The following is a 26,816-nucleotide window of genomic DNA, read 5'->3' as shown; positions in this document are numbered from 1 at the left end:
ATTTTCAGCATAATGGCTTAATTTCATTATCACTACACCACTCTTCTGACCCTGCGTTTCTGAGCCTTAATTTTAAACTCCATATTTCTACATATTACTAATCAAACTACATATTAAAAACTCAATATAGGATATTCAGTAAACAGGCTGAGAGCCATGGCAGGTGAAGTGAGTATAAAAATACGCTGCTGTGTCGGTATTCTGCCTCCTGGTTAAGCCTAAGCTTGAACTCTGCCCCTTTTCTTTTTGGAAGGGGCAGGAGTTCAATACAGCATAAAGAAAGTGATTAACTGAAACTTACACATATTTATGCAGAAGTAAGTCCCGCTGGCTTTTAACAGAACTTACTTCCCCCAAAGGACTTGCGCCCTTAGTCACGAGCTAGAACTTTTCTCAGCAAAAGTTATCCAAAGGTCTGGTGGGAGTAATCCAATATCCTTTCTTCTGCACCAGGGGCGCATTTTAGGTGCCCTCAGATTGTAGGAAGTTTTCTGAAAAGGACAATAGATTGATGGGCTCCCAAAGATTCATAGGAGCCAAATCCTAGGAGCCAAATAAAATGAGGGGACCAGGGCCCCCCAAGTTAATGGGCAATACCTTTCAAATGGTGTGTGTGAACCGCGTCATGTGATCGATTCTGCGGGGCGGGGCTTACCTGGCCCTCCCCTCCAATGCTGTATTCAAGTTGGCACCTTTGCAAAAACACTTGGTGGGTGTTAACTTACTTTCCCCTGCCCCAATATTTTCCACCGGGGCACCCACCCATTATGTCCATTAATACCCTCACCTACCTCACAGGGCTGTGGCAAAAAATCGCAAGGCGATGTATGTGGAGCGTTTGAAGGCGCTCTCAAAAAGGGGCTGGGGCGACTTAAGAGTTTGGAGTTTCTTAGCTGGGCTGCGAGTTTCCGCTGGCGGCTCGCGCTGCCACCCTCTAGCCAGCCTGCTCAAGAGAAGAGCAGGCGCTGGGGAGCAGGAAGTGCTCCCTGTGGAAGGGCCCTGGACGTGCCCAAGCCTGCGGTTTAAAACCTGGCCTTTGCGCGCGCGCGCTCTCTCTCTCTGGTTGGCAACCAGGATTAATTCACTCGGGCCCGGGCGAGGGGAAAGGGGTGTTAAACCCCGGAACTTGGCGCCAAGGCCAGCCCTGAAGGCGAGAGGACAGGCGGGACCCCGCTGCAAAGGTGCATTGGCGCGCTCGGCTCTCTCCTCCCTCCCTCCGCAGTAACCCTAACCAGCTCCCTCCCTCCCTCCCAGGAAGTCCTGAACCAGAGGCGTCTTCTGCCTCTTCCCGAAAGCCCCCCCCCCCGCTCGGCCACGTGCGCCAGAGCCCCCTCCTCCCACTCGCCCGGCTTGGGACGGAGGCAAGGCGGCCCGGCTGCCCCCCGTGGGATTGGCCCCGCCTGAGGCCGGCGGGCGGGCTGGAGGCAGGACTGTCCCCGCGCCCAGCCTTCCTCCGCCGCCGCTGCTGCCGCGAGTGCAGCAGAGCCCGGCAGCAGGAGGAGGGCTGGAGGCAGGCAGTGGCTTCTGCGGCGACCGGAGAGGTGGGTGAGCGGGGCAGGGCGGGACCCGGGGAGGCTGCCCGAGAAGGTCCCCTTTGGGCGGCCCGGGCGCGGCAGCGGCAGCGCCTGGCACCGCCGGCCCTTGCGCCTGCAGGGAGGAGGGAGAGAGGTTCCTGCGGAACTACTTGTTTACTTAGCAGCCGGGGCGGGAAGGCGCGTCCTGAGGGGGCTGGGGAGGGGCGAGCTGGCTCGGCGCCCCTCGGACGCCCCCGCTCCTGACCGCTATCCCCGTAAACGCGCCTTGCTCTTCTCCACGTTCAGCTCCGCTATAGGACGACCCCCCTCTTCGGAATCGACTGCGGCTTCCCAGTCCCGCTTTCTGCGTTGTGTGGCCGGCCTTTCCCCTTGTCAAGTGCAGCCTTGCTTCCCCAAACGCGTTCTCTTCTCCCCTGCCCTCCAATGCTTCATTTAAAAAAGAAACGAGAAACGAAAGCCGCAGCATTTTCCAGCACTCATCATACGCTGTCATGCCCCAAACTTCCCCTGGCCAAATCTGCCTCTGCTCCTTTTCTAAAAGTTTCCCTCTCGATCCCTGCTGCCTTAATAACTTGCTGCCCACAACGCCCTGTGCCTGTTTAACACGAATCTAGCTTTGCAAAGCAAGTCCACCGAAGTTACAACCTCTCGTGAACTTTTTTGCTCGCCAACTGTACCTGCCTATGCCTGCCTATTTGAAGCGCCTGGTTGCGCTGACTGTGGTAGATAAGCGACTCTACAAGCCTTCCTTCTTGCCACACAGGTATTGCCACACAGCAATGTATTGTGGACTCAGTACTGCTCATACATTCAGGTTTTTTGGGTGTGTTTTTTAAAAAATGGATAGCATCAATGCTGTCCACATGAAACTGTCATCCCATGTTATTTTCCTGACTAATCAACTATGATGTGTGGATGTTATGAAATATTTCCATGCTTGAGCAGCACCTTCTTCACAACAAATTCTGCTGGGCAGAAGTGTCTGCAGTCTTTCTCCCCATACCTTTTCTTTCAAAACAAAACAAACGCCCCCCAAAAAACCCTACTTCCCATACTTGCTCTTGCCCACTTAATGCTCCCTCTCCCAATTCTATACTCACCAGTTTCCTTAACACCTAATCACCAGAAATTTCTCCTGTGCTATTAATTTTACCTCCCTCCCTTCTATTCTAGTCACTACCATGATGTCTAAAAAACCCCAATATTGAGTCTTCAATATCCTACAGTATTATTGCCTTATTAAAAGGAGAGCACAAACTCTGGAGCTTCATATCATAGAGTTCCCTCAATAAGAGTCTTGAACCCAGTGCTTTTTTTCTTTAAAGAAGTTTAGTGGTACTCTCATTTTCCTACTCGTGTTGAAATACTGCCCCTCAATGAGGCCAAACTCAGATTCACAAAATGTTTCAGGGTATGCATACCCCTGCGTCCCCCCAGAAAAAGCACTGCTTGAACCCATCTGTTAGGAGCAGCTACACATTGATAATGCAAGTTGTACCCATTTACAGCTGTCTGACTGGCAGTAATTCAATGGATGCAGCTTTCTTCACACCTGTAGGGCATGGCTATCTATACCTGTGGAGTTTCTGTGGTGAATGCAGGACACAGTCAGCAGGGGGGGGGGTGGAGGTGGCAACGCTACTCCCAACTTGTAGGTCAGTTTCGCACCCTTCTGTGTTTCCAGCACCTTTTGCTAAGCTGCCTGTTTGAATGCTTCCATGTAGGTGTTAAGAGAACACATCACCCGTTACTCTTGCCATTACTGTACAGTCATTTCTCATTTCCAGCAAAAGTTGCCTTGTGCTCTAGCCCAAGAGCTCTGTAAGAGACACAATACCCAGAAGAAGCTGTTGTAGAAAGTGCACATGGCCATGCTCATTTTCAGATTAAACCTTGTGACCTTCATAGTAGTAGGTGTAATTGAGTTGAAAGAAAGCCTTGATTGGGATTTTTTCCCCCACTTGGGTGCAATGATGATTTCCCTCAAGTGCTGAGCTCAGCTTTCATAGCTTTGGATGTGTGTTTTTTGAACCATTACAATTTTGGGAGCGAATCCATTTCGGGGAAGTTTTTAAATCACCAGTCAATTATTGGTGCCATCTGGCAATTTCCTCCTGTTGCTGCAGCCTCAGGAAAGCGAGAGAAGGCACAGCAGGAATTAAATGTGGTTATACAAGTTAGTACCTGTAGCAGCGCAATTCCACTCTGAACAGTAAATAAGGGAGAATGATATTCTTGCTCTTGCTCTCTGCATTTCCTATGTATTCACTTCTTAATTTCACAGAGGACTCTAATATCCTGTGTCCAGAAGGCTAACATGCTGCCAGAGAAAGACCCTAAAAGGCAAGGGGAGAAGGACCCCCAAGAAGATCCATCAGTCACCCTCTTCCGGGAATATCTGAGAATCAAGACTGTCCAGCCAGAGCCTGATTATGGTACGGAGGGTGTTTTCTTTTTCCTCCTTCATTTTAAAAAGGCGAAGTTCTGCTGCTGTCTACTTGACTGGTGTCACTGCTGGAGCTTTGCAGAAACATTACATAATCAGCAACCAATGGGAGTCCATTCGGAGGCTGGTTACTTTAGCAGCTGGAGGTAATGTTCCTGCATCATTTGCCAGAGTGAACAAAACAAATTGATTTCTTGAGTTCATTTGAAATGGTTTTATCTCACCTGTTCTGGCTAAGATGCACTGAATGCATTTGTAACATACAGCATAATTTAAACAGGAAAAACCATCTAGTTGGAATTATGCATTCCTGGATATATTTACAAAGACCTATGATTATCTGTGCTGTGCTGTGATCATTCGGTCCATATGAATTATTTTGAGTACAGCTTGTAAGTATCTATCTAGCACCACCACCCCATGTTTCATATGTATTATTTTCAATATTTAGCCTTTATAATCACATGGATAAGCCTGACTTCCATTGCCCCTCAGCACTTAAACTGTGCTATAAAGAGTGAGGAGAAATATCTTTCCTCTCACTTTATAACATGCATTTCATTGCTTTCTTTTTTAAAACAACATCCCATCAGAGTTTGCCAGGACCTGATTGGTCTGCTTCTATGCCACTGTTTCTCTGAGAAGCTCAGAACAACATTTTAGCCTTATTAAACACACACACACAAACACACCTGTAACCAGGGATATTTTTGGGACAATTTTTATTAAATCGTTAATTAAAATATCCAGATAAGATATGTAAAATTGACAAGAAAATTAACCGTTATAATACAATCCAGTACATTTGCCATCTTTTCAACGCATCATTGCATTTTCTACTTCAGAGTCAGAACATTTCTCTAGCCTCCTTTTCCAACTCAATCAAATCATAACATAAAAATACTTTCAGACAGGGTATCTTGCAATAATGGTAACATGTCCCAGACAGCCCTGTACTCACTTCTGTGAGAGTAAGTCCCACTGAGCCCAATGGGGCCTGTTTCAGAGTGGAAGGGTGCACATAGGATTGAACTATTAACCGCTTAACAGATTTATGCATGAGTCTCTCTTTGTTGGATTATAGCCTTCTGCCAAAATCCAGAGAACAATTTTAGAAGAACACAAGGTCTTGAATGCGCCCAGTCGGACTTCTGCCCTTTCCCACTTTGAACAGCAAATCACCATACTGTAGCACAAACAACTTTTGACACTTTCTTGAGTTTCAGAAATACTTGGCTGGAACTTTTGAAAGCTACTACTGGAGCACATCAAAAACCCCAGTGGTCCTCAGTAGGCAGAGGAGCAGAAGAAACTTGCTAGACCAGAATGGAATGTTTCATAAAATGCAAGTCACATAGAAGCTCCAGTTTCAGGATGTGTGTGTGTGTTTAAAATTTCTGTTCCTTGCATGATTCAGTCTATTCCTCAAAAGATTCAAGTCACATTTCCAACCCATGTACGTTGTTTCAGCAGACTTAACCTTCCTACCTTCACCTTCCTAACCATGATTCCTTCCCAGTGCAGATGAGCACAGTATAGGCCAGGGATGAGGAACCTGTGACCCTCCCAGAGATTTTTTGACTCCAGCTCACATCAGCCCCAGCCAGCAAAGGATGTGGGAGTTGTAATATCTGGATGACCCTAGTTTCCCCACTACTGATATAGAATGCAAGTTGTACCTCAGAGGACATCAGATAGGGATGTGATATCCCTTTCTCTTCCTCCACCCCCACTCATGCCTGGTGGACAAATCCCTACATACGGCTTTTTGAGTTGCCATTTGAAAGAAATAATGTGTTCCATAGCTGTCAGATCAGAAAGTAATTTGGAGGGGTTTAATGGTGATATTTTGCACCCAAAGCTACTCAGAAGTGTGTAACAGCAGATGTTAATAGTTTATCTAAGAAACACTTTGCTGCTTTTCGAACTTTGGTGCTGAGTGAAGTCCACATTCCAGAGCTTACTTCAGACAAGTATTGCCCCTCTGTTATCCTGAAGTATTAATGAGTCACAAAGTGAGAGGATTTAAGCCTTGTTTTCATGGCAACAGGAGTAAATCTGTATGCACTGAGCACTCAAGTGAGTTAAGCTGGAAGAGAATTTTTTGTCTGCCGTATACCTTGGCTCTCATCCACTTCGTTCAGGCAGACATTGAGTTGCAGTCATGTGAACCCTTGTCCTCAGTGTACTCAGCCTAAAGTTGGCAAAGTTAGCCTTTCTAAGTCACCTTGTAACTTAGGCTCCTGTTCCCATATCACATAGCTTGAAGTAAGGCCATGGAAGCCAGTAGGACTACAGTGGTACCTCTGGTTACGAACTTAATTCATTCCGGAGGTCCATTCTTAACCTGAAACTGTTCTTAATTTGAGGTACCACTTTAGCTAATGGGGCCTGCTGCGCTGCCGCTGCATGATTTCTGTTCTCATCCTGAGGTAAAGTTCTTAACCTGAGGTACTACTTCTGGGTTAGCGGAGTCTGTAACCCAAAGTGTTTGTAACCCAAGGTGTTTGTTACCCGAGGTACCACTGTACTCTGGAATGAGTGGCTTAAAGGCTGCAGTCCTAGCCTGCCTGGTGCATCTGAATTGCATTACATTGACCTTTTTGAGCTAGGGTCAAAATTCATATGAGAAGTGAGATTGTGTATTTTAATTGAAAATACATTGTATGGGGGGCACCCTTGCATGTCCACCTACTGCATGGCGTCCGTTGGAAAGTTGTTGAAAAGAAAGCCTCTGTGTGGTAGCCCCCTTATCTACCCCCTGGCCTTATGTACCTGCCACATGCTTGCAGCGTGTGCTGGATATACCAGAGGGAAAAATGGCTCTGGTGTAATGCACACTGAAAATCAAATCCCAGGCATGGCAGAGGGTACACATGACAGGAATGCTATGGGCAACCTCATTCAGTCTTTTGTTCACACTGACACCAAATGTGTGTTAGGCTGGTTCTGTGAATAGTCTAAAGAAAACTGGCCAAGTCATTTTGGAAAAAAATAAAAATGATTTTATTATTACAAACCTGCACTGGATTACTATTTGCATTTTACTTATGTCAACTTGCTTCAGTTCAAGCAAAGCAATGGCTTACTGCTCCACCGCTTTGCCAGAAATAACACTTATAAGCACTTTTGTAACTAAGAATTATTGTCTTAGCATGCAACCCCCCCCCATCTGCTGCATGCGGTGATGGTCGGGGTGGGGTGGGGTGGATTGCATAGATCATTGTTCAAAATAGCTCCTTTGGCCTTTAGCCTGGCCTGGGATTCACTAGATCAGGCATACTGTAGGCAAACTCCAGCCCTCCAGATTTTTGGGAGTACAGTTCCCATCATCCCTGACCACTGGTCCTGTTAGCTAGGGATGATGGGAGTTGTAGTACCAAACATCTGGAGGGCCGGAGTTTGCCTATGCCTGCACTAGATCCTGAGCTACCCACCCACCCACTGCCATCACTTGGTGGCATTAGACTTCAGCTGCTGCCTGGCTGGGGTTAGGATTGCTTTCGCGAGTTTGCCTTTTTCCTCCTTAGCAATTCATTTTCCTTCCATTTTGTGTATTTTAAATTATAAACCTGAGGGTAGGGTCCATCTTATTACAGGCTGTTGTAAGCTGGTCTAGGAGCCTTTTTCAGCCAAAGAATATACTGAAAAATACTTTAGGTAAAATGTCACAATCCTATTTAGCTGTATAGGATATGCAGCCTGGGATGCATCCCACTTTGTGAATGTTAGTGGGGAAAAGAAAAGTGCAAGAGAGCCATAATTAGCTGTTGTGCGTTTTTCACTTACAGAAGCAGGAGAAGCCCATTTAAGTGTTGCTTGATAAAAAGTCTCAGTGGAGAAAGTCTTGGCTTGGGTCCATGAAGAGGGCATCACCTCTTCAATGATGAAACCATTAGGTTCTTACTGGACTATCATTGTTGCACACTTTTGAGCTAGGCAGAATGAAACTGTATGAATTGCTTCCTGTGTCCAAGGAGAGAAGGGCAATAGGAGGACTGCGCCAGAAAACTCCAGCACAAAGCGTTTGCAGGGAGAAAAGATTTGTTGTTGAAATCCCCCCACCCTCCCCTGTTTTGCTGGAGGGGCCCTGCAGGGAGAAGAATCCATCAAAGGGGACTTAATAAGGTCTGTTTCCTGTTTGCTTGGCCAAGTAAACTCCTGAGAGGAACCACAGAATGAAAGCAAAAGATTTTTACCCCCCTCCGTTTGTTTTGCCCTACTGGGTCAAGGAGGCCCACATAGAAGGTTCTGAAATAGAGAGGGGCTGCCAGAAGGAGAGGGCTAGCTTTGCAAAAAACAACAACACTTAACACTCTCTGGACACAGTCAGTAGTATGCAGTTGACCCTGTAGTCCTTGCAGAAATTGTACTTTTGATTTCATCTACAAGGAAAATTAGGCAACGCTGCTCCATGCAGGCCTACCATCTTTAGAAAGCTTTAACTTCTCAACATGCCTTGGCTGGTCCATGTCAAACTGGCTAGTCAACTGGGGGGGGGGGCAGGGAGAATGGATGGATATAAAGTGTGCAATGGGAAGCATTGGAAATTACCAGCACCGACAAGACTTGAGAACCTTTCCAGATTAAATGACAAAATGTGTCAAAATAATCCTCAGAGCAATATCCAGGCAGAAGAATAGTGGAAGGGGAGGGCAAGACAGTCCTTTTCTTTACTTGACACACTGAGCTTCAGAGAAAAAAAATGAAAAGGTGCAAGTTGCTCTTGTTGCTTCCCCCTTGCCCAACAACTGTGCCCATCGGCAAAAAGCAGTGTGGAGTGAGAGATCAGCCTCTGTCCTGAAGCCTCATCTTCTGCCAGTTTCAGGGTTGCATTATTGCCACTGCAATATAAGAGAGCCTTCCATAGAAGCAAATGCTGGAATGACACCCAAAAATTCTACGCTTTTTTGGGAAATATTCCTTGTACATAGAAATATTTGAGGTTTGAACACCCCTTCCCAGTGATGGCATTCCAGCGTGCTATCAGAAGGCAAAACGGGGGTTCACAATTTTGGACAAGAAAAAGGAGAATAACTATGATCCAGCTGGCAAAGTGCTGGGTGGACTTCGGAAAACCAGTGTACCAGATGATTTTATGCTTTCGGCTGTGTGTCTTTCCAAATACCTCTTTCTACATCTCTTTACCCTGCCTTTTGACATGAGGTGTATGTTTTTAGGACCATTCTTATGTCTGTAATTATAAGTTTTAATATTGTGCTATGCTGTGTTTGAATGTTGTAACCCACCTTGGGGTGAAGAGCAAGTAATAAATAAGAATATAATACAGTAATGCTTGCTATCATTCAAAACGTTCAATGGAAAATACTTAAGACAAAGAACTGCTTTAGCTAATCTGAAACAGAGGGCTCAAACAAGAGGCCTCTGTGACATTCTGCAAAAAAAACATGTAAAAGCCAGAGTATGCAAACAAGATGTATTCCCAAAAATATTTTAAAACCTTGTCCGATGCTTCAACTCCATTTGCTGTCCACCTCTGGGGAAAAGTTCTACTGCTCATACTGCATTAGGTACAATGGATGTGCAGCTTTTTGTAGAGGCTACACTGATTATTTGAGTAAGTTTTATTGAATTGCTTCATGTTGTATGCTGCCTTGGTAATTTATGGTTTTATGTATTTATTATTGCATTTCTGTGTTGCCTTTCCTCCAAGGAGCTTGAGGTGGTGTGCATGTTTCTTCTTCCTCCCCATTTTATCCTTACAGCAACCCTGTGAGGTAGACTAGGCTGAGAGTGAGTGATTGGCGCAAGGTCACCCAGTGAGCTTCATGGCTAAGTGAGGATTTGAACTGGTCTCCCAGTCTCGGTCCATCACTCTAAACACTACACTACACTGGCTGTCTCTTAAGGCCAATTTATAAATGCTTTTAGTAAATGCATAAGTAAAATAAATGTCATTGACCGAAAGGTGGTTAAAGCGATGCATTTCATTGATATGTGGTTTTTACAGCTGCTTCTCCTCTCTCCTTCCAGACACAGCAGTGAAATTCTTGGAGAGAATAGGCTCTGAACTTGGCCTACAGTGTCAGAAAGTGGAGGTAATTAATGAGAAAGCCATTGCCCCGACTCAGTTCTGTCAGGATGTCTGATCACCCATCTCCAATTTACTGTTACATAGTCTCTCAAAGCTTATGACTTGGTAAAGGAGGTGCCATTAATCTCCTGTCATACAGGATGCTTTGGGCTAAGGTAAATGGTTCCTGGCTCTCAAGAACATTGTTTTGTTTGTTCATTTAAAGTACTTCTAAGCCTCCCTTGACCAAGACACATTTCAGAGCTGGGTACAATGAGCATGAATAAAACTATTCATACCTGATGCAAAAACAACATAACACCAGTATTAATAACGAGCTAGCCAAATGAGAGGCATAAATAAAACTGTAAAACTATACTGCCTAAAGAATTATAACGCGGAGCTCTAGTTCCACCACCACAGACTCAAATTTGATAATCACAATGGTACATGTCTTTTAAATTCCGTCTCATCTGCTTATTCTCTTAACATCTGCAAGAGGGATATTTCTTAACGTTCTTGGATTGTTGTCACTGTCAAACTTCCATCTGTTTTAAGTACCAGGAATAAGAAGATGGTGTTGGATTCACAGGAGCAAAGTGTCCACAAAACTCCTGTTAGTCATGGGTGAAATGTAGACCACAATTTTAGATTCCTTAGTTGGAATCACTGCATTAAGTTTACAACCCCTTATTATTTCCTTGTGGCCAAAAAAATGTACTCTTTAACACTTCTCCAGAGGAGACTTATTATTGACAGTTTGGGCCTGAGATACAGATAATCAGTCAGTCCTAGTGGTGAAATAATGTTGGCAATCCTTATTTGTTAATCGTGTAAATCCTCTCTGCTGGTGGTGATAATGTTTTACACAAATGATCACCGGTTCTGTTACAATACTGGTGTCCAATACCAGCACCTAGTACGGAGGCTGGAGTCAGAGCCGCAAATTAATGACCTCAAAATAGTGCCTAGCAGAGGTTCCAAAGAGACTGAGAGCCATATTCTCCTAATGAGTCCTGCCAATGCAAGGATTTCCACTTGCACAATGGGACTTCCCCCCTTCCCTCCCTGTGTGTGCCTTGAACCCTCCCCCAAATCTTTTCCAAAGGGTTGGGGGAACCCCTAGAACAGATTTAGGGGATGTGCAGGGGGGAAAACATTGTAGAAAGAGAAATCCAGAGTCTCCCCTCCTATCCAGAGTCAGAGGCACTAATGCTTCTGAATATCAGTTGCTGGAAACCACAGGAAGCTCTTGTGCTTGGGTCCTTCTTGCAGGTTTCTCACAGGCATCTGGTTGGCCACTGTGAGAGCAGGATGCTAGACTAGATGCTAGACAAGGAGGCCATGGGGAAGAAGAACTGAGGATCAAGGGAGGACTTGGGATGGAGCCAAATGGGGTTTTTGGTGGGGAAGAGAGAGGAATTCCCGAGATAGGGCTCTTCAGGACCACATGTGTTGGCCTGACTTGAAGGGTGAAATAGAAGCATAATAAATAAATAAATGGCAGTCTTGAACAAGTTTTGATTAATTATGCCCCCTTGATTTGTGTGGTTCAAGGTAGTGGTGGTGGTCTTCAGATTTATTCTCAGGCAACCTTCTGATTAAGCCACGCTGTGGGAAGCATTCTGATAATGCTGGTGCTCATATTGGCTGTTTTATAATTTGTTGCAGCCCTCGTGCAGCCTATAATCTCTTCATGAGCTGGCTATCCCATTAATCTCTTATTACCATGTTCTCAGGCTATTCTTGAACAGATCCAGTCTGACCTTTCCTGCATTAGGGCCTGTGTTTAGACTGATTATTTTTACAAATTAATGCCATGCAAAAATGAAAACTTTTTTTAAAAAAGGAGTGATTTGTGTTCTTTTCTCTATTCCTATGTATAGTTAAAGGCTAATTCTCCCCCAAAATGTTAAAATTTAAATGGGTCAGTTTCAAATATTGGAGTTTGCCTCTACCTCAGTCTTTATCATGATAGTCCAGGGTACTTTAAAAGGACTAGCAACCATAAGCCTATATGAATTCCCCAGAGTCCTGTATCTGTTCCGGACTCCGTCTAGTGATTTCTGGAACTTCTCTGTGTTGGAAAGTACTGCATTTTATTATGCCGTTGGAGGACTGCAGGTGTGGACCTGGATCTGCAGAAGCAGTTTGGGGCTGCCTGATTTCGCCATAAGGAGACACTGTGTTTGCCTGAATTCCGAGGCTCATTTTGATTCAGCCTGTGGCACTGTACCTCACACCTGTTTCTTTAACTCACAATGAACAGGGTTGTATCCAATGCCGGTCCTACTTAGAGTAGATCCATTGACATTAATGGACCTGAGTGACTCGGATTTATTAATTCCAGTAGGTCTACTCTGAGTAGAACTTGGTTGGAATACAACCCACACTGTGCTCAGCCTTGCAAACAAGTCTACAGAAACTACTCACCTATAATGCTTCCCTCGCTACCCATTTGCCCCACAAGTGGCAGTTTTAAAACGTTTTTCCTGCCTCGTCACCTCACGGTGAAGCTTATTTTCCACAAGTGGCTACTGCAGAAACCTGAATTGAGACAAAGCCACCTTAAGGCTCCAGTGTGCTTGCTGTCCATCGAATTCTCCCTTAATTTAATGGAACAATTTGCAGAGAAGAAAATAAGACCCTATGGAAACTCAAAAATGACTATAAAGTCCAAGCCACAATAAGGTAGAAGAGTGTGAGCCAGAACAGGGCTGCTTCTCTCTCATCATCATCATCATCCATCAGCCCCTGTTGCTGCCTCTCTGGATTGCACACAGAGAGGTTACTACCTTTAGAAAAAACCGTTTCCAAGTACTTTGGAACCATCTGCGGAGCTTTTTGTCCATACTGATCTAGTGACAGGACGAGCAACCCACAACTTGACTTGGTGTTCTTTTGCAGGTCTGCCCTGGCCGTGTGATCACCATCCTGACCTGGAAAGGCACAAACCCACATCTCCGCTCCATACTGCTGAATTCCCATACAGACGTCGTGCCGGTGTTTGAGGTTAGGAGGGGATTCAGGTCTCTGCATCTTGCATGTGATGTTGCTGTTCAGAAAGGGTGTTGGTAGTACAAATGTGCCCCCTCCTTCAGAATGTTTTGAAAGACCCAGGGAAGCGGGATAATCCTTGCTTGCTTCATGTTTTGAATATACAGGTGACGGTGCTTATTATTGGTGTGATGCATTTTCATTCACATCAACACCTGTGTCATCCTGGGGGATTAGTAATACATACCGCAGAGTTCACACGTTCTAGGACGACAACAGTTGAGGGATGAGATGCAATATACCTTTGAGTAAGCCCTATAATTTAAACTCAAGGAAACTCTGCCTTCTTCGTTATTCTAGTCCCCAGCTTTATACCAGCAGAGTGCCACCTTCAGGGAGAAATAAATAGCTGTAGGCATTTAGATGGTTTCTTTAATACAGTGGTACCTTGTGGTGGTACCTTGAGTGGTACCTCTCAAACTTAATGTGTTCCAGAAATCTGTTCCAAAACCAAAGTGTTCCAAAACCAAGGCATGCATTCCCATAGAAAGTAATGCAAAAAGGATTAATCCGTTCAAGAGTTTTAAAAACAACCCCTAAATCAGCAATTTAACATGAATTTTACTATCTTATGAGATAGTAAAATGAAAGCAATAAACAATGCACTGTACTATAAAATATAGTGGTACCTCGAGTTACAAACATTTTGGGTTACAAACACTTCAGTTTACAAACTCGGGATCCCAGAAGTAGTACCTCAGGTTGCAAACTTTGCCCCAGGATGACAATAGAAATTGTGTGGCGGTGGTAGCGGGAGGCCCCATTAGCGAAAGCGTGCCTCAGGTTAAAAATGGTTTTGGGTTAAGAATGGACCTCCGGAATGAATTAAGTTCATAACCCGAGGTACCACTGTAAATAAAACAGCATTGTAGATGATAAAAATTAAAATTAATTTTTTTTCTTGCCTGGTTTTATCCTTCTCTGCAGTCACACAATCAATCAATCAATCAGTAGCTGAACTGGGATCCACACGGTCTCAAAAACAAATTAACTGAAAAAGCCTCAAAGCATAAAACACAAAATAAATAGCAGAAACAAAAGCACCAAATATAAGCTCCAGATATCACCTCAGAACACTGCAATCGGAAACAGAAGGCTTGAATTACAATTGGGGGGGGGGGGAGGCAAATTAGCAGTGCAACAGGAAACACAGGGGGACGCAGAACAGAGCACATTCGGCTTCCGAAAATAAGTTCGAAAACCGGAACACCTACTTCCGGTTTTGCAGCATTCGGGTTCCAAGTTGTTCGTGAACTAAGCGGCTCGAAAACTGAGGTACCACCGTAGTTAGTCTCCCACAGTGTTGTTTTTTTAATTGCACTTGTAGTGGCATCAGAGTGTTTCAAGCAGGCACACATGCCAAATCACATAGGGTGACAAAGAAGATATGGATGGATTCAGCGCCTCATGTCCTCCCATCACTCCTATCTTCCTGAGGTGCTCTGTGCTGTTTTCCTTCCCACAGGAATATTGGCGCTATGATCCGTTTTCAGCCTTCAAGGATTCTGAGGGAAACATCTATGCACGTGGAGCCCAAGATATGAAATGTGTTTCTATCCAGTAAGTCCATCCATGGTGGAGGAGAGGACACATGACTGAGAAGATTATCTCATCCTATCATAGTTCACGTGGAGTGATCATTTCAGTTAGTGCACTTTAGTGAGCGCAGAAGTCAGTGGAAAACTTAATCCTGATTGGCCAGTGTGCCTTGGGTTAAATGGTAATGGGTTCAGTGCCCCAAAGGTAAACAGGAATAGATAGACTGCTAATACACACAAATGCTGCCTGCATAGTATGTGGGTGGTTAAATCCTGCAAGTAGCAAAGTTTTGTATAACTTTTGTAGCTGTCTTGTTTTTATTTTATTACATTATGTGCTGCTTAATTACATCGTAAGCAGTATACAAGTAACTCAACATCATAAAAATAAAAATCATCTAAAACCATAAAATCAGAATTCAGTTAAAATACCTGCTTGAATAAAAAAAAGTCTTCAGTAGTCATCGGAAATCCAGCAGGGAGGGGAACCTGTCTGATCTCAACTGGAAGGAAGTTCCATAAAATTAAGTTCACCAGTACTGACGCATGGGCATAGCCAGGATATTTGCTGCGGGGGGAGGGGGGCAGGACTGACGTGATTGGTCAGTTAGTTAAGTATTTCTATTGTTTTACTTGATGGGGGGGGAGAGAAGCTGCCCCCCTGCCCCCTCCTTGGCTACGCCCATGTACTGAATGCACAGCTTCTGGTAGATACAAACTGTGTGCATCCGAGCCATGGGGGATCCCTGATGGTGACTCCCTCAAATACATCAGTGGTTGGACACGAATCTATGGAACCAGGCAGTCCTTGAGGCATCCTGGATCCAAGTTGTAAAGGCCTTGTAAATTAATATAAGAACCTTGAACCTCTCCCAGTAGCATATAGCCAGTCGGTGCAAGCTTTTGAGCATTGGAGTTGTGTGTTGGCGATAGTCCGTCTGCATCAACACTCTAGATGCAGCATTTTGTACTAGCTGGAACTTCCAGAAAAGGCTCAAGAGTAACCCCACATAGAGCAAATTACCAATGCATGAATTACCGTGGCCAAACTATGAGAATGGCCATAGTTGGCGGACTAGCGGTAGCTGGTAAAAGGCATTCATAGCCACCAAGGCTATCTGTGCCTCTAGCAATAAAGGCAGAACAAGGAGCACCCCCAAATTCTTATTAATGTGTGGTTAATACAAATTACCTGTCTTGCTCTGCCCTGTATGGTGTATCTTAGAAGTCAATGGACTCTGATCCAGGCTTCAGCTAGCTTCCAATCGCCACCCCCCCCCCAAAACCCACCCTCCCTTTCCCTCCTTTGTCATTCCTGCACCTGTGCATGATCCTGACTGGGTGTAGGCCAAGCATCTCTGGATTGTCCCAGGGGTATCATCCGCCACTAAATAAGGCTCCTTTCCTTCCAGGTACATAGAGGCCATCCGGAAACTGAAAGCCGAAGGGAGACAGTTCCCACGTACTGTTCATATGAGTTTTGTCCCAGGTGAGTTAACCAAGGGCTTATTCTTTCCCATTTACTTGTATTTCTTGCCCTAATAGTTTCTCCTCCTTCCATATTTCTCTCAACCCCTTTGAATGAACTTTAAAAGGCCCAGCCCTCCTCTTTCTTTAGATCTCCCTCCCAAAAGACAGTTGAAGTAGTAGGAGTTTGTGTCCCTCCCCTCCCCTCTCAGCTTGCAAATTACACCAGGCAAGTCAACCCAACCTTTTAATCCCTGCCATACAAACCTTCACTGTATTGACTGCCCTCAATCCCCTCTCAATAACCAGACTCACCAAAAACAAAAGAAAATAAGTCGCCACCATCTCCTTTGGTAGTTGTCTGTTTAAGAGATGCTATAGGAGGCGGCTGAGGGGAACCAGAATTTAATATCTGGTAGTGGCGGCGGCTGTTCCTCCTCCACTGCTGGAGGCTGTATGCCTCTGAATACCAGTTGTTGGGGATCACAAGTGGGGAGAGCGCTGTTGCACTCAAGTCTTGCTTGCAGACTTCCCAGAGACATCTGCTTGGCCATTGTGAGAATAATGTAAGTGGGCCTGTAGCCTGATCCAGCTGGGCTTTTCTTTATGTGGTCTTTGTAGCTGCCCAAAACAAGGTTTTTGCTTGTAGATCCTTTAATAGACAGCCATTCTTGTTCCATCCTTGGAACACTAGAGGGCACCTGCAGAGGATGCATGTACCACAACCAAGGATTTTGGGCCTGACTGGATGTAAATGGAAAGTCTGTGTTCTCTCCTTATGCCCTTTTTGTGCTTAAAAGCAATCATGGTACCTCCCAATTTGGGTTGAGACCATGCCACTGGAGGGGGGGGTGTTTAACCCTTTCCCTTCACACTACTTCCATGGCTTAATCACTCCCCACATCCCCACAGACTGCTGCTATTAACTGCAATATAGGTTCATGTCCCCCTACCTTCTCTGCAGCATATAACCACATAGGTTTAATTCAATAAAAAATACATCAGAGGGGATCCAAGCACCGTTCTCCCATAGAATGTTTCTTCTGGCCCTCTGTTGCAGCCCAGGTAACCAGATACTGATACCTGCTATTTCTGCAGCCTTTTCAGTATTAGTACAGTCTGCAGTTTCCTGGCTCTCCTGAGCAGACTGACTGGCTCCTGCTACACAGCAGGAAACAATTTGAACATCACAAATCTCTGTGTCATTGCTAAGGTGGATCATCACTGTGAGCTGAATCGCCACAAGTGAAATCCCTCCAGGTTCCCATAGGGAACTGTGAGTTGCCATAAGCTCTTGGGCCTGTTTTGACTCTCAAGTGCAGAGAGAGATGTGGTTGGTCTCTGGAGAATGAAAGCAAAGGTGTTTATGTGGCAATTGGTGATTCACTTACCTGGTCTCTTTTCCCTCCCCTGCAGATGAAGAGATTGGGGGCCACAAGGGGATGGAAATGTTTGTGAAGCGTCCTGAGTTTGCAACGCTTAATGTTGGCTTTGCCTTGGATGAAGGTGAGGCTCCCATCAGGGAAGCTATTTTGGACTTGAGTGTATGAGGGAACCAGCCCATACATTTTGCTTTACCCTTGCTTCAGTTTATCCTTGGTGATTACCTGGGCATACTTCCTCTCTCACTGCCAGAGAGAGAGAGGGAGAGAGAAAGAATGAGATTCTGTTAGGTCACAGGCTTAGTGTCAAAAAGGGGCATACAGTGGTGAAGATTCTTTGTTTTACTGGTGCAAGGCTAATGATGAACTCACTTGCATGAGATTAATGAATCCCCAGCCACTTTGCTTTCCTGGTCAAAAGGCGCTTCAGAAAGCCTACTGTGTCTTCTAGCTAAATGTTGTTTCCTAATTCCATTCTCTCTCTTCCCCCAGGCCTGGCAAACCCGACAGACACTTTCACTGTATTCTATGGCGAAAAATGTCCGTGGTGTGAGTACAATCCGGGATTCCTTCTATGTTTGTGTGTTTGGATTTTTGTCTCTGTTTGTGGTTCCCTCATGGCTACTTCTGGTCTTACATGATGTTTGCTTGCATTTTCAATACAGATCTTGGGAGAGATAATGTCTTTTGAAAGAAAGAATTGTTGAGCCTCTTTCACAGGGAAGTCACGAATTCTTCTGAGTAGTTTCTGGAGTTTTGCCATACCCATGTCTTCACTGTAAAATAGTCACACATGTAACACTTCCTAGAGCTTTCGGGGCTTTATGGAGGAGCCAGAGCAGATAATGAGACCAGCATCCTGTTGAAATTGGTTTGGGACTTCATAATTCTTAGCCACAGCTGTTTTTCACTTTCACAGTAGATTCGAATCTGTGGATTTTTAGTCACAGTTAACATCACTGGAATCAACTTGGAATTTTAAGCCTCCTTCCTTGAGTGGTTTTTTAAACCTTGGGATTTTCAGTAAGGGCTTGTAACTTGTGAGTTCGGATAATTTTGCAGTGAATGTCTGAAAGTCGGCATTCACATGTGAGTGTTAACAGATCGTATAAGTGTGATTGCCAGCATCCCCTGCCTTATATCTGTAAAAGGGAGTGGGGATTCATATCAAGGTAACAGGATATCCATCATTTGTTGGATATACGACTGGTAACATTGCCATAAAGCTGATTTACTATAGTTTGCTGCTTTTATTCCCCTTCCTAGATGGCTTTGCCTCACATTTTCTCCCCTTCACCCATGCTTGCTTTCTGGCTCCCTCTCTTTGGGATACTGCCACAGTCCAATGTCTCATCTGCTGCCTTACTGCTGTCTCCTTTGCTCTTCCTCAATTTATTCCTATGGTGCTCTAGCCCATCCCTGTTGCCTTCTTAGTACGATGCCCGCAAATGGAAAGAGTTTTATCATTCACCCATTGTTGCAGACAACTGCTAGAGAGATAATGGAGGAAAATCTTATAGGGTCTACTCCATGATAGTAAAAAAAAATTCTACTTTCCCACCACTAAGCATATCCACTCAGTATTACACAACAGAGCATTTCTGAATAGTTAGGGGCTTTTTACAACTTGGAAACAATTCCTTTCTTGTACCTACTCTTGACATGGATTCAGGTTATATGGAAACTAGGACAGAGGTATGCATCCCACCCTTCCTACTCCATTTGTAGGAATACCAGGGGTCAGCAACCTTTTTCAGCTGTGGCCTGGTCCACTGTCCCTCAGACCTTGTGAGGGGCCAGACTATATTTTGGAAAAAAATATGAACGGATTCCTATGCCCCACAAATAACCCAGAGATGCATTTTAAATAAAAGGGCACATTCTACTCATGTAAAAACACGCTGATTCCCAGACCGTTTGCGGGCAGGATTGAGAAGGTGATTGGACCGGATCTGGCCCCTGGGCCTTAGTTTGCCTACCCATGGAATAACCTTTCTGTTTGTTCTTTGAAAATTCACTGTAACGCAAAACGTTGCACTACAGTTTGCATGCAGTTTTGTTTTCGTTTGTTTGGGCGCACTACATTTTAAAAATGGGGCTCTTAAAGTATAGACTATGCCATTTCCCCATATAAGTTGAGAAACAATGGATGCAATATGGATGCAAATGATGTGTGCAGCTAGGTTGCTGCGGCTTTAGCAGCAACAATTCCTGCTGCTGAAGAAACAAGCCCACTATTCAACTGCAGAAGCCGTTTGGCTCATCAGCCGTGGGGGTCTGTGCAACACTCTGGTACTATTCTCTCTTCTTTGTACATGTTGATCCTTTGGATCATGGCACGCTTCCTCTAAAAGATGTGTTGAATGTGGTTCTCACTTACTGTAGGAGTTGGGCATCAAGGTGTTGCTTGGACTACCTTGCTTACCATTCATGTTTTGTGCTTCCTCTGAATACTTTGCAGGGATTAAAGTGAAGGTAGAAGGGAACCCAGGACATGGATCCAGATTCATTGAGAACACAGCTGCTGAAAAGATGGTAAGAGATTAGGAATAGGGGCGAAGTGGCGTGGGAGCCGAGGCTGCTTTTGTTTGGCAAGGAACAGAATTGTTTGCTTAGATCTAAAAGCAATGCCTTCAGCCATCCGAGCTGAGGTCTGTTTTCATAGACCTTTCTTTACACAAGCCTTTGAGCCTGGTACCATCCAGCTGCTGGGCCACCTTGAAAAACATTTGCTCATTAGAATATGTATCTATGTTTCCATATTGTTGCATTGACTTTTCTGCTTTCTTGCCCATAGCACAGAGTGATTACTTCCTTCCTGGAGTTTAGAGAGCGTGAGAAACAAAGGTGAGGAAAAAAGAAGCCCCTATGGGAAGCCTGACTGTGTTGGGAAGGGGGCTTCTCCTGACCTTCTCTATGGCTCACTTTTGTTTGCTATTTATTTGGTGACCATTTCTAATGTGCAAAGGCCTTTCAGTCCTTAAGTTTGTCCTCGTAACTGAGATAGAGCCATCCCTTAGGACTGATGCTAGCATTATTCATTGGGCCACATGGATGCGTGACTCGTTGCCATCTGTGTGGGTTGAGGAACATTCAGGTTGTTGTAGAGCCCATGAGCAACAGCCCTGCTGGGCAAAGGCAGAGAAGCTTTATTGCAGGGAGGGAACTGACCTATGGCCCTCCAGATGTTGTTGCACTACAACTTCCACCAGCTCCAACCAGCATAGCCAGTGGTGAGGGATGGTGGGAGTTGTAGGCCAACTACATCTGGAAGAATTCTGGTCCCCTATCCCAGCATTAGTGGCACTCATTGTTCCTGAGACAAGAGGCTTTCAGTGGAACGTGTCTATGTTTCCAAGACCACTTGTAAGCTGCTGTATGAGTCACCTGTCATTTGGACTCCGCTTCTTATGGGCGGGAATGTTAGCTGCTCTGACGATTGAAAATACCCACTGTTCCTGCCAATACTTGGAACAGTGATGTTAACCTCCTGTTTCTTCACCCTTGGGACTTAGGGAACAATTAAGTGCAGCGTTTCAAAGATGTGGGGTGAAAGTCTTTCTCCCTTGTTTCTTGCAGGTTGAAATCAGAGAAGCACCTTACCTTGGGTGACGTCACTTCCCTCAACCTGACCATGCTCAATGGGGGCATCTCCTTCAATGTGGTCCCTTCTGAGATGTCTGCTGCCTTTGACATCCGCATCCCTCCCACAGTAGATTTAAAGGTACAGTATCTGGCTACTGACAGAAAGGAAGGAGGTAGGGGAAAGGAGACTAATCTTCAGGCTGTGGGGTATTACCTGGAATATGCTTACTGGGAAATGGCTGGGGAGTGTATGTTTACTCTTCCTGCATTGGACTGTGTCACCTAGAGCTCTCGTTCCTAGGCTTCTTACGTTAAAATTGTTTGAGACATCCTATAAAATATTACAAAATGTTATAATTTTTTTTGTCTTGCGTTGGTTATCATTGATCACATGAAAGCACCTTGCAACCCTTTCTGGTTATGATTAGGAGAATTGAAGGGGCGGATTTCTTTGTCTGTAAGGTACCTCCAAGAGCCCTGCTGACTTTCCCGTTCCACTTTTCCTCCTTGCCCTGAAGGATCGTCTCCAGTTGCAGGACCCGCCTTCAGAGGCTGCAAGAGAGGAAGGAGCCAGTTGGGGAAGCAGTTGAGGGAAGCCTCAGAGGTTTGGCATGGTTCTAAGCCAGCATGGATCCTTGGATCAGTGGTTAAGCTTAAGGAGCATTTGATATTTTTTTATATATATTTGTGGGGGTAAGAATGGTGGTTAACCATGGCAGGAAGGAGTGCAGAGGATTCTGGGATGAGTTAGAAGGACTGTGGGATAAATTGAAATCAGAATCATTCTGAGATCAGCTAACCCCTTTTACACCCAGCTGATCACCTGCAGGAGAGAACCCTCTCCAGATACTGTTTCATCAGGAGGTCCTTTCTGTACAATGTACATTGCCTTTAGTGTGGCAGTACTTACCCCTTGGACCTCCTTTCTGCTACGTACAGATCAGAGAGATTCTATTTTTCCAGCACCTATTGAAGACTGTGCTTTCTTAAACAAGCCTTATAAGTTGGGTTTTTTAAAAAAAATAATCCGGTCTGTTATCTGTTATTACATCTGAAATGACTTTTATATGTTTTTGCTGATGATGTTTTTATTGTTAAACAGATTCAAGATGTTTCACAGGAAGCAATTCCTGGATGAAATAAATAACCATGTTGCTTTGTTTCTGCTCTGCAGGCATTTGAGGAGCAGCTCACAGCCTGGTGCCGGGCGGCTGGGGAAGGTGTTAGCTATGAGTTCCACCAGGTAACTGTGGAGACGAGGGAATATTCCAGCAGCCTGTTGCCACCCCCTTAGATCTAGACGCATAGCTCAGTTCCTGGCTTATGGCTACATGGCCGCCTGTGCTGCTGCAGCTGCTGCTGCCACCCCTCTCTCTCTCCTTCTCTCCTCCATCTCCCTCTTGGGCCTCTCCTCTCTCAATATGGCTGCCCTTCTGTTCTGCCTTGTCTCCCTCAACCTCTCGCACTCCTGCTGCCGCTTCTGCCGAGCCCTTGCCACAAGTCTCCTGCACTGTAGGTGCCCTGTTGCCTCCTCCAAGCTTCACCCTCTACCCTTTTCTTTGGGCTAGAAATACACGGATCAGTCGGTGACCTCCACAGAGGAATCTGACCCCTGGTGGAAGGCGTTCAGTGGCACCTGCAGGGACATGTGAGTAAGACGCCTCATTCCCCCCATTCTCACACTCACTCTTCTGAAGACACCTGTGGAGGCTGGTGGCTGTTTTCACCTGCCGGACGCAGAAGGAACTGTAAACACGACATCATTTTGGAGGGAGGGATGTGTGAGGGGGGAAACCTAACATTCAAGGCATTCAGAAAAAGACTCCCCTAGGGATCAGTATGGAGAACAGGAGAGTGGCCCAGTTATCCTCACCCTTCCCAACGTCTCCCATTCTGTTCATCCGAGGTACCCTGTGCTCCATTTTTAAAAATTCTCACCATCTGAATCCCGCCTTCAGGCAGCTTAGAAGCCTCCATGGCAGGAGAAAGAAAAGCCTAGCTTAGCAATGGGAGCTCCCCTGTCATAGTATCTCTGTCTTTGTCAGGAACATGAAGCTGCAATGCGAGATCTTCCCTGCTGCCACAGACAGCCGCTATATCAGAGCGGTGAGTGCAAGTGCGTTTCCTGTGGGCATTTACCTTGTCAGTTGATTTCTTCCAGTACTTTGGTTGAGCTTCTCTTGTCTCCTCTTCCCCCTCCTCCTCCCACTGTGTTGTAGGCAGGACACCCGGCTATCGGCTTCTCCCCAATGAACCGCACCCCTGTGCTGTTGCATGACCACAACGAGTTCCTGAATGAGCAGGTCTTCCTTCGCGGGATTGAGATCTACGCCCATCTCATCTCTGCACTGGCCAGTGTCCTTCCCCTGCAAGCAGAGGCCTGAATAGGGGCATACAGAGCAGAAGGCAGCAGTCCGAGGGAGAGAGATACCAAAGAGAGAGAGAGAGAAGCTGAAAACCTGCATTGCTTCCTATTTTGAGACGGGACCCTGCTAGAGGGGACGTAGGCCTTAGATGTTTTGATTGAGGGCTAGGGCTTGCTGAGATCACACCCAAAGCAGACTGTTGCATTCCAGCATCCCTGAGTGGTACACAAGGGGGGCAAAGCATGTTGGAAGCAGAAATGTACACTTACACCAGTACATATAAAGTGGGGCTCTGTAGGCGTCGGCAGCTGTTTCTCTGCTCCTTACCAAAGCACTTTTACAGTCAAGACCCTTGTTTGCACAGTTCCTGCATCAGGTCCCAGAGCTCCAGCTCTTTATCATCACCAGCTACCCATGTTGCGTTTTAAAGGATAATCCTCAAGCACCAGGTTTGTAGGACTGAGGTTCTCACCACTGAGGTTTCTTGGGTTTTGTGGCAGAACGTTAATTGCCTTGTCACTGGCTCCTTTCACCGCCTTCTCCCCTTAACACCAATGCTGCACCCTTCTGCCATGTGATTCCCTTCACATACCAAACCCAAGGCCAAAGCAACTGGAAAATCAGGGTAAGTCCTAAGCTGCAGGATTAATCAAGCTCCCCCCTGCTTCCTTCTTCCCTTTTGCGGGTTGATGCTCTTGACACCTAGCTGGCTTTCTCTGCTACAAGGCATGCCTAGTTCTCAAAGATCCAGCAATCTCAAATTTTCAATGGGAGTCCAGGCACCATGGAAAAGCCCCAGTTTTTCCTCCATTATATGCTGTATGGTGTTGGGCAAATCTACACACTCTCTCCGTGCCCCTCACTTGTAGAGGGGCATGAAATGTTGCCACGGGCGCTTTGCCACATGAGATCTTCCTACAGAACTTGGTGAAGATGAAGGAAAAGGCAGGTTTGCTGAGGGAGATAGTAATTAATATTGCCTTACTTGGAACCTGCCTTCCCCACACACCAAATTAGGATTGGCTTGGCATGGGGATGGGTGTCTCTCTGGATATTCACTCTTTGGGACTTAACAGCAGAGGTGCTGGCTGCAGCATGGTGCCTTAATTTTCTGTTGAACTGTAACGAGTTACTGCTGACACTTGCCATTCCCATGCAGGTAAGAGTTGGGTGAACAAGATTCAGCCATAAAGGACAGCCATCTCCTTCCCGCCCCAGAACGTTCCAAGGGAACAACACTACTTTATGATGCTTTTAGCAAAACTTGCCCTTGCTTGGAAAGATCGTTTTTCACATTATGCTACAATATAATTCCTCATCCTCAGGTTTACATGATATTTGATAACATCATCTGGAATTGCCAGCAAATTCCCTAGAAACTATACTCACAATTACTGACATTGTAGATCAACATGTACTTAAGCAATGAGGAATACCTGCCCCTTCATCTCCCTGTTACCAGCATGCGGCTTGAGCAATAGATTGGATAACGGCATGATGCTTTAATTTGACATGTGTCCTTGCTAGTATCAGTAAAATATCATCCACTGAAGTATAGTGAGGAAGAAAATGGGTTTCACTTTAAGTTTTGTATCCCAAAATTCCCCCATGCCAGAGTAGGCCTATAAACCAGGATACTTTTAAAAAGCCTAAAGCAAAAAACCCGCAAGATGCTTGTTTTACAACTCAATCCTAAGCATGTTTGGCAATAACTCCCACTGTTTTCAGTGAGGCTTACTCTTTGGTAAGTGTGCACAAGATTGCTACCTTGGACAAAGAGTTGAATGGCTAACTTTATGAATGCCAATATGAGAAGTTAATGAATGACTACAAGGGATAGGGATACATAATGTAAATATCGTGATACGACCCTCCTCTTGGCAAGTGGGAACTATATCTACATCTGCATTGGTAAACCTATGTTTATAGAGCTGCCTTTATGTTCATCCCCATAACATCCCCTCTTTATGGAGGTATATTTCCCCTCCTCTCAAATAAGTTTAGTGAAGAAGAAGAAGAAGAAAACAGCAAGTAGTTGTTTGCATCCCAAAGGGTTGTTGCCTCTGGGATTCAAGGTGCCACATCCCATCCCAAGTAAATGTATTTGATAATTTTAAGCACTGCTTCTTTGTGGAGCGAAAAGCCTTAATAGTGGCACAGACTGCATAGTCAGCAATGCCTGCATTGCACAGGAGGAGGAGCCTGCCACTCCTGCAATGTTGTTTTTGCTCTCATTTGAGAAAGAGGTACACCCCCCTCAGTCATCCTGGGAAAAGTGCAGGGAGTGTGTAGCTCCCTGCATTGCACAAGCTCCTTCCTCTGGTGGGGAAAGGGAAGTGCTGCTTGCAAGATGCCTGCACTCCTCCCTCTCTTAGGTTAGCAAGTAAGGTATATGGAACCTGGCAGTACAGCATATATAGTATGTCACATTGAATAACGCTTAACTTGAAAGTTCTCCTCTGCAAGTGCCATTAGACTTCCTGGTGGTTTGTGCTGATTGTGTCTACATCTCCCTATCACCTCGTAAGCACACCTTTTCACAGGTAGAAACCCTAAATGTGCATAGCTTCCACCATAAGATGCATATCTCAGCATATATATATTTTTATTCACATTGAGAAGATTAAGTACTGCAGGCCAACAAAAAATGTAAAGGTGTGTAAGGCATGAATATGGAGATAATGAACATGATCGTTGAATCCTGAGAGTAGTTCTATATTCCCCTGCGGATTATGTCTAAGGGCTTATTTGTTGGGGTTTTGAGGATTTGACACCTGGCCCTCTGTAGTCTTAAATTATCTAATCTGCTTGCTGGCAAAATGAAAATAATAACAAGCTTGTTCCGATTTAGAAACGTTAGAAAACTTCAAATTTGCTTACAATGTTCCATGTCAAAAGGCCAGAAATATACAAACATGATTTTAAAACAAAAATAGGATGAAGGTATTAAAATATATTCAGATTTCAAAAACTCAAAATGTGTTCAGTTTTGTTGATGTGATAAAATGTTCCTTGAGGAGGATGTGGGACTATAACTTCTTTGTTTTCCACCAGATGGCGCCCTACACCTGACTATCCTCTGGCAAAGGCTGATTCCCACTTTACAGGGCACTATCTGCATTGTAGTGTTTGCTGCAGTTTGGTGCAGAAAGGGGCAATGCAAATCCCTAAGTACTTGGCTGCTGGCTGCTGCTGTTTTATCCATTTCTTTTTGGTTTCAGGATTCACGCTGGCAAACATGCTCAAAGAAGAGAGTTTTTAGAGTACGTCACAAGTTTCAAAGCACAGATAGCATTTATCCAGCAATTTTGAATGAATGTGAAGTGACCGAACTGATTAGTAGTGTGCTTACTAATTAAGGAGGAGGTTGAGGAAGAAAGGGATGCACCCATGGCAGTTATAAAGC

General features: G+C 45.1%; 1 protein-coding gene across 2 annotated transcripts; it reads left to right on the top strand.

The window, feature by feature from the left end:
• The first annotated feature begins 1,043 nt into the window (after positions 1-1,043).
• ACY1 (aminoacylase 1) lies at positions 1,044-26,388 on the top strand. Of its 2 annotated transcripts, none has more exons than XM_081177913.1 (15): positions 1,044-1,181; positions 3,820-3,970; positions 9,976-10,040; positions 12,923-13,027; positions 14,538-14,632; positions 16,023-16,099; positions 17,494-17,583; positions 17,952-18,008; positions 19,921-19,994; positions 20,257-20,306; positions 21,039-21,183; positions 22,219-22,287; positions 22,613-22,692; positions 23,090-23,150; positions 23,264-26,388. In XM_081177913.1, the coding sequence occupies exons 2-15, from the start codon at positions 3,853-3,855 to the stop codon at positions 23,426-23,428; spliced, it is 1,251 nt and encodes a 416-aa protein (XP_081034039.1). In that variant the 5' UTR covers positions 1,044-1,181; positions 3,820-3,852; the 3' UTR covers positions 23,429-26,388. The 2 variants fall into 2 exon arrangements, with proteins under 2 accessions (XP_081034039.1, XP_081034038.1); XM_081177912.1 differs by lacking the exon at positions 1,044-1,181 and adding an exon at positions 1,380-1,541.
• Positions 26,389-26,816: the final 428 nt, after the last annotated feature.

Source organism: Podarcis bocagei (assembly GCF_964188305.1).
Source record: "Podarcis bocagei genome assembly, chromosome: 2".
Lineage (NCBI taxonomy): Eukaryota > Metazoa > Chordata > Lepidosauria > Squamata > Lacertidae > Podarcis > Podarcis bocagei.
Note: the sequence above shows the minus strand (reverse complement) of the source record. Positions and strands in the feature narration are given on the sequence as shown.

Excerpts from the sequence above, each read along its gene's own strand:
- ACY1 (XM_081177913.1), top strand. The coding sequence starts at position 3,853 with ATGCTGCCAGAGAAAGACCCTAAAAGGCAAGGGGAGAAGGACCCCCAA. Across the intron at positions 17,584-17,951 it reads TGGCTTTGCCTTGGATGAAG|GCCTGGCAAACCCGACAGAC; the intron begins GTGAGGCTCCCA and ends CTCTTCCCCCAG. Across the intron at positions 20,307-21,038 it reads AGAGAGCGTGAGAAACAAAG|GTTGAAATCAGAGAAGCACC; the intron begins GTGAGGAAAAAA and ends TGTTTCTTGCAG.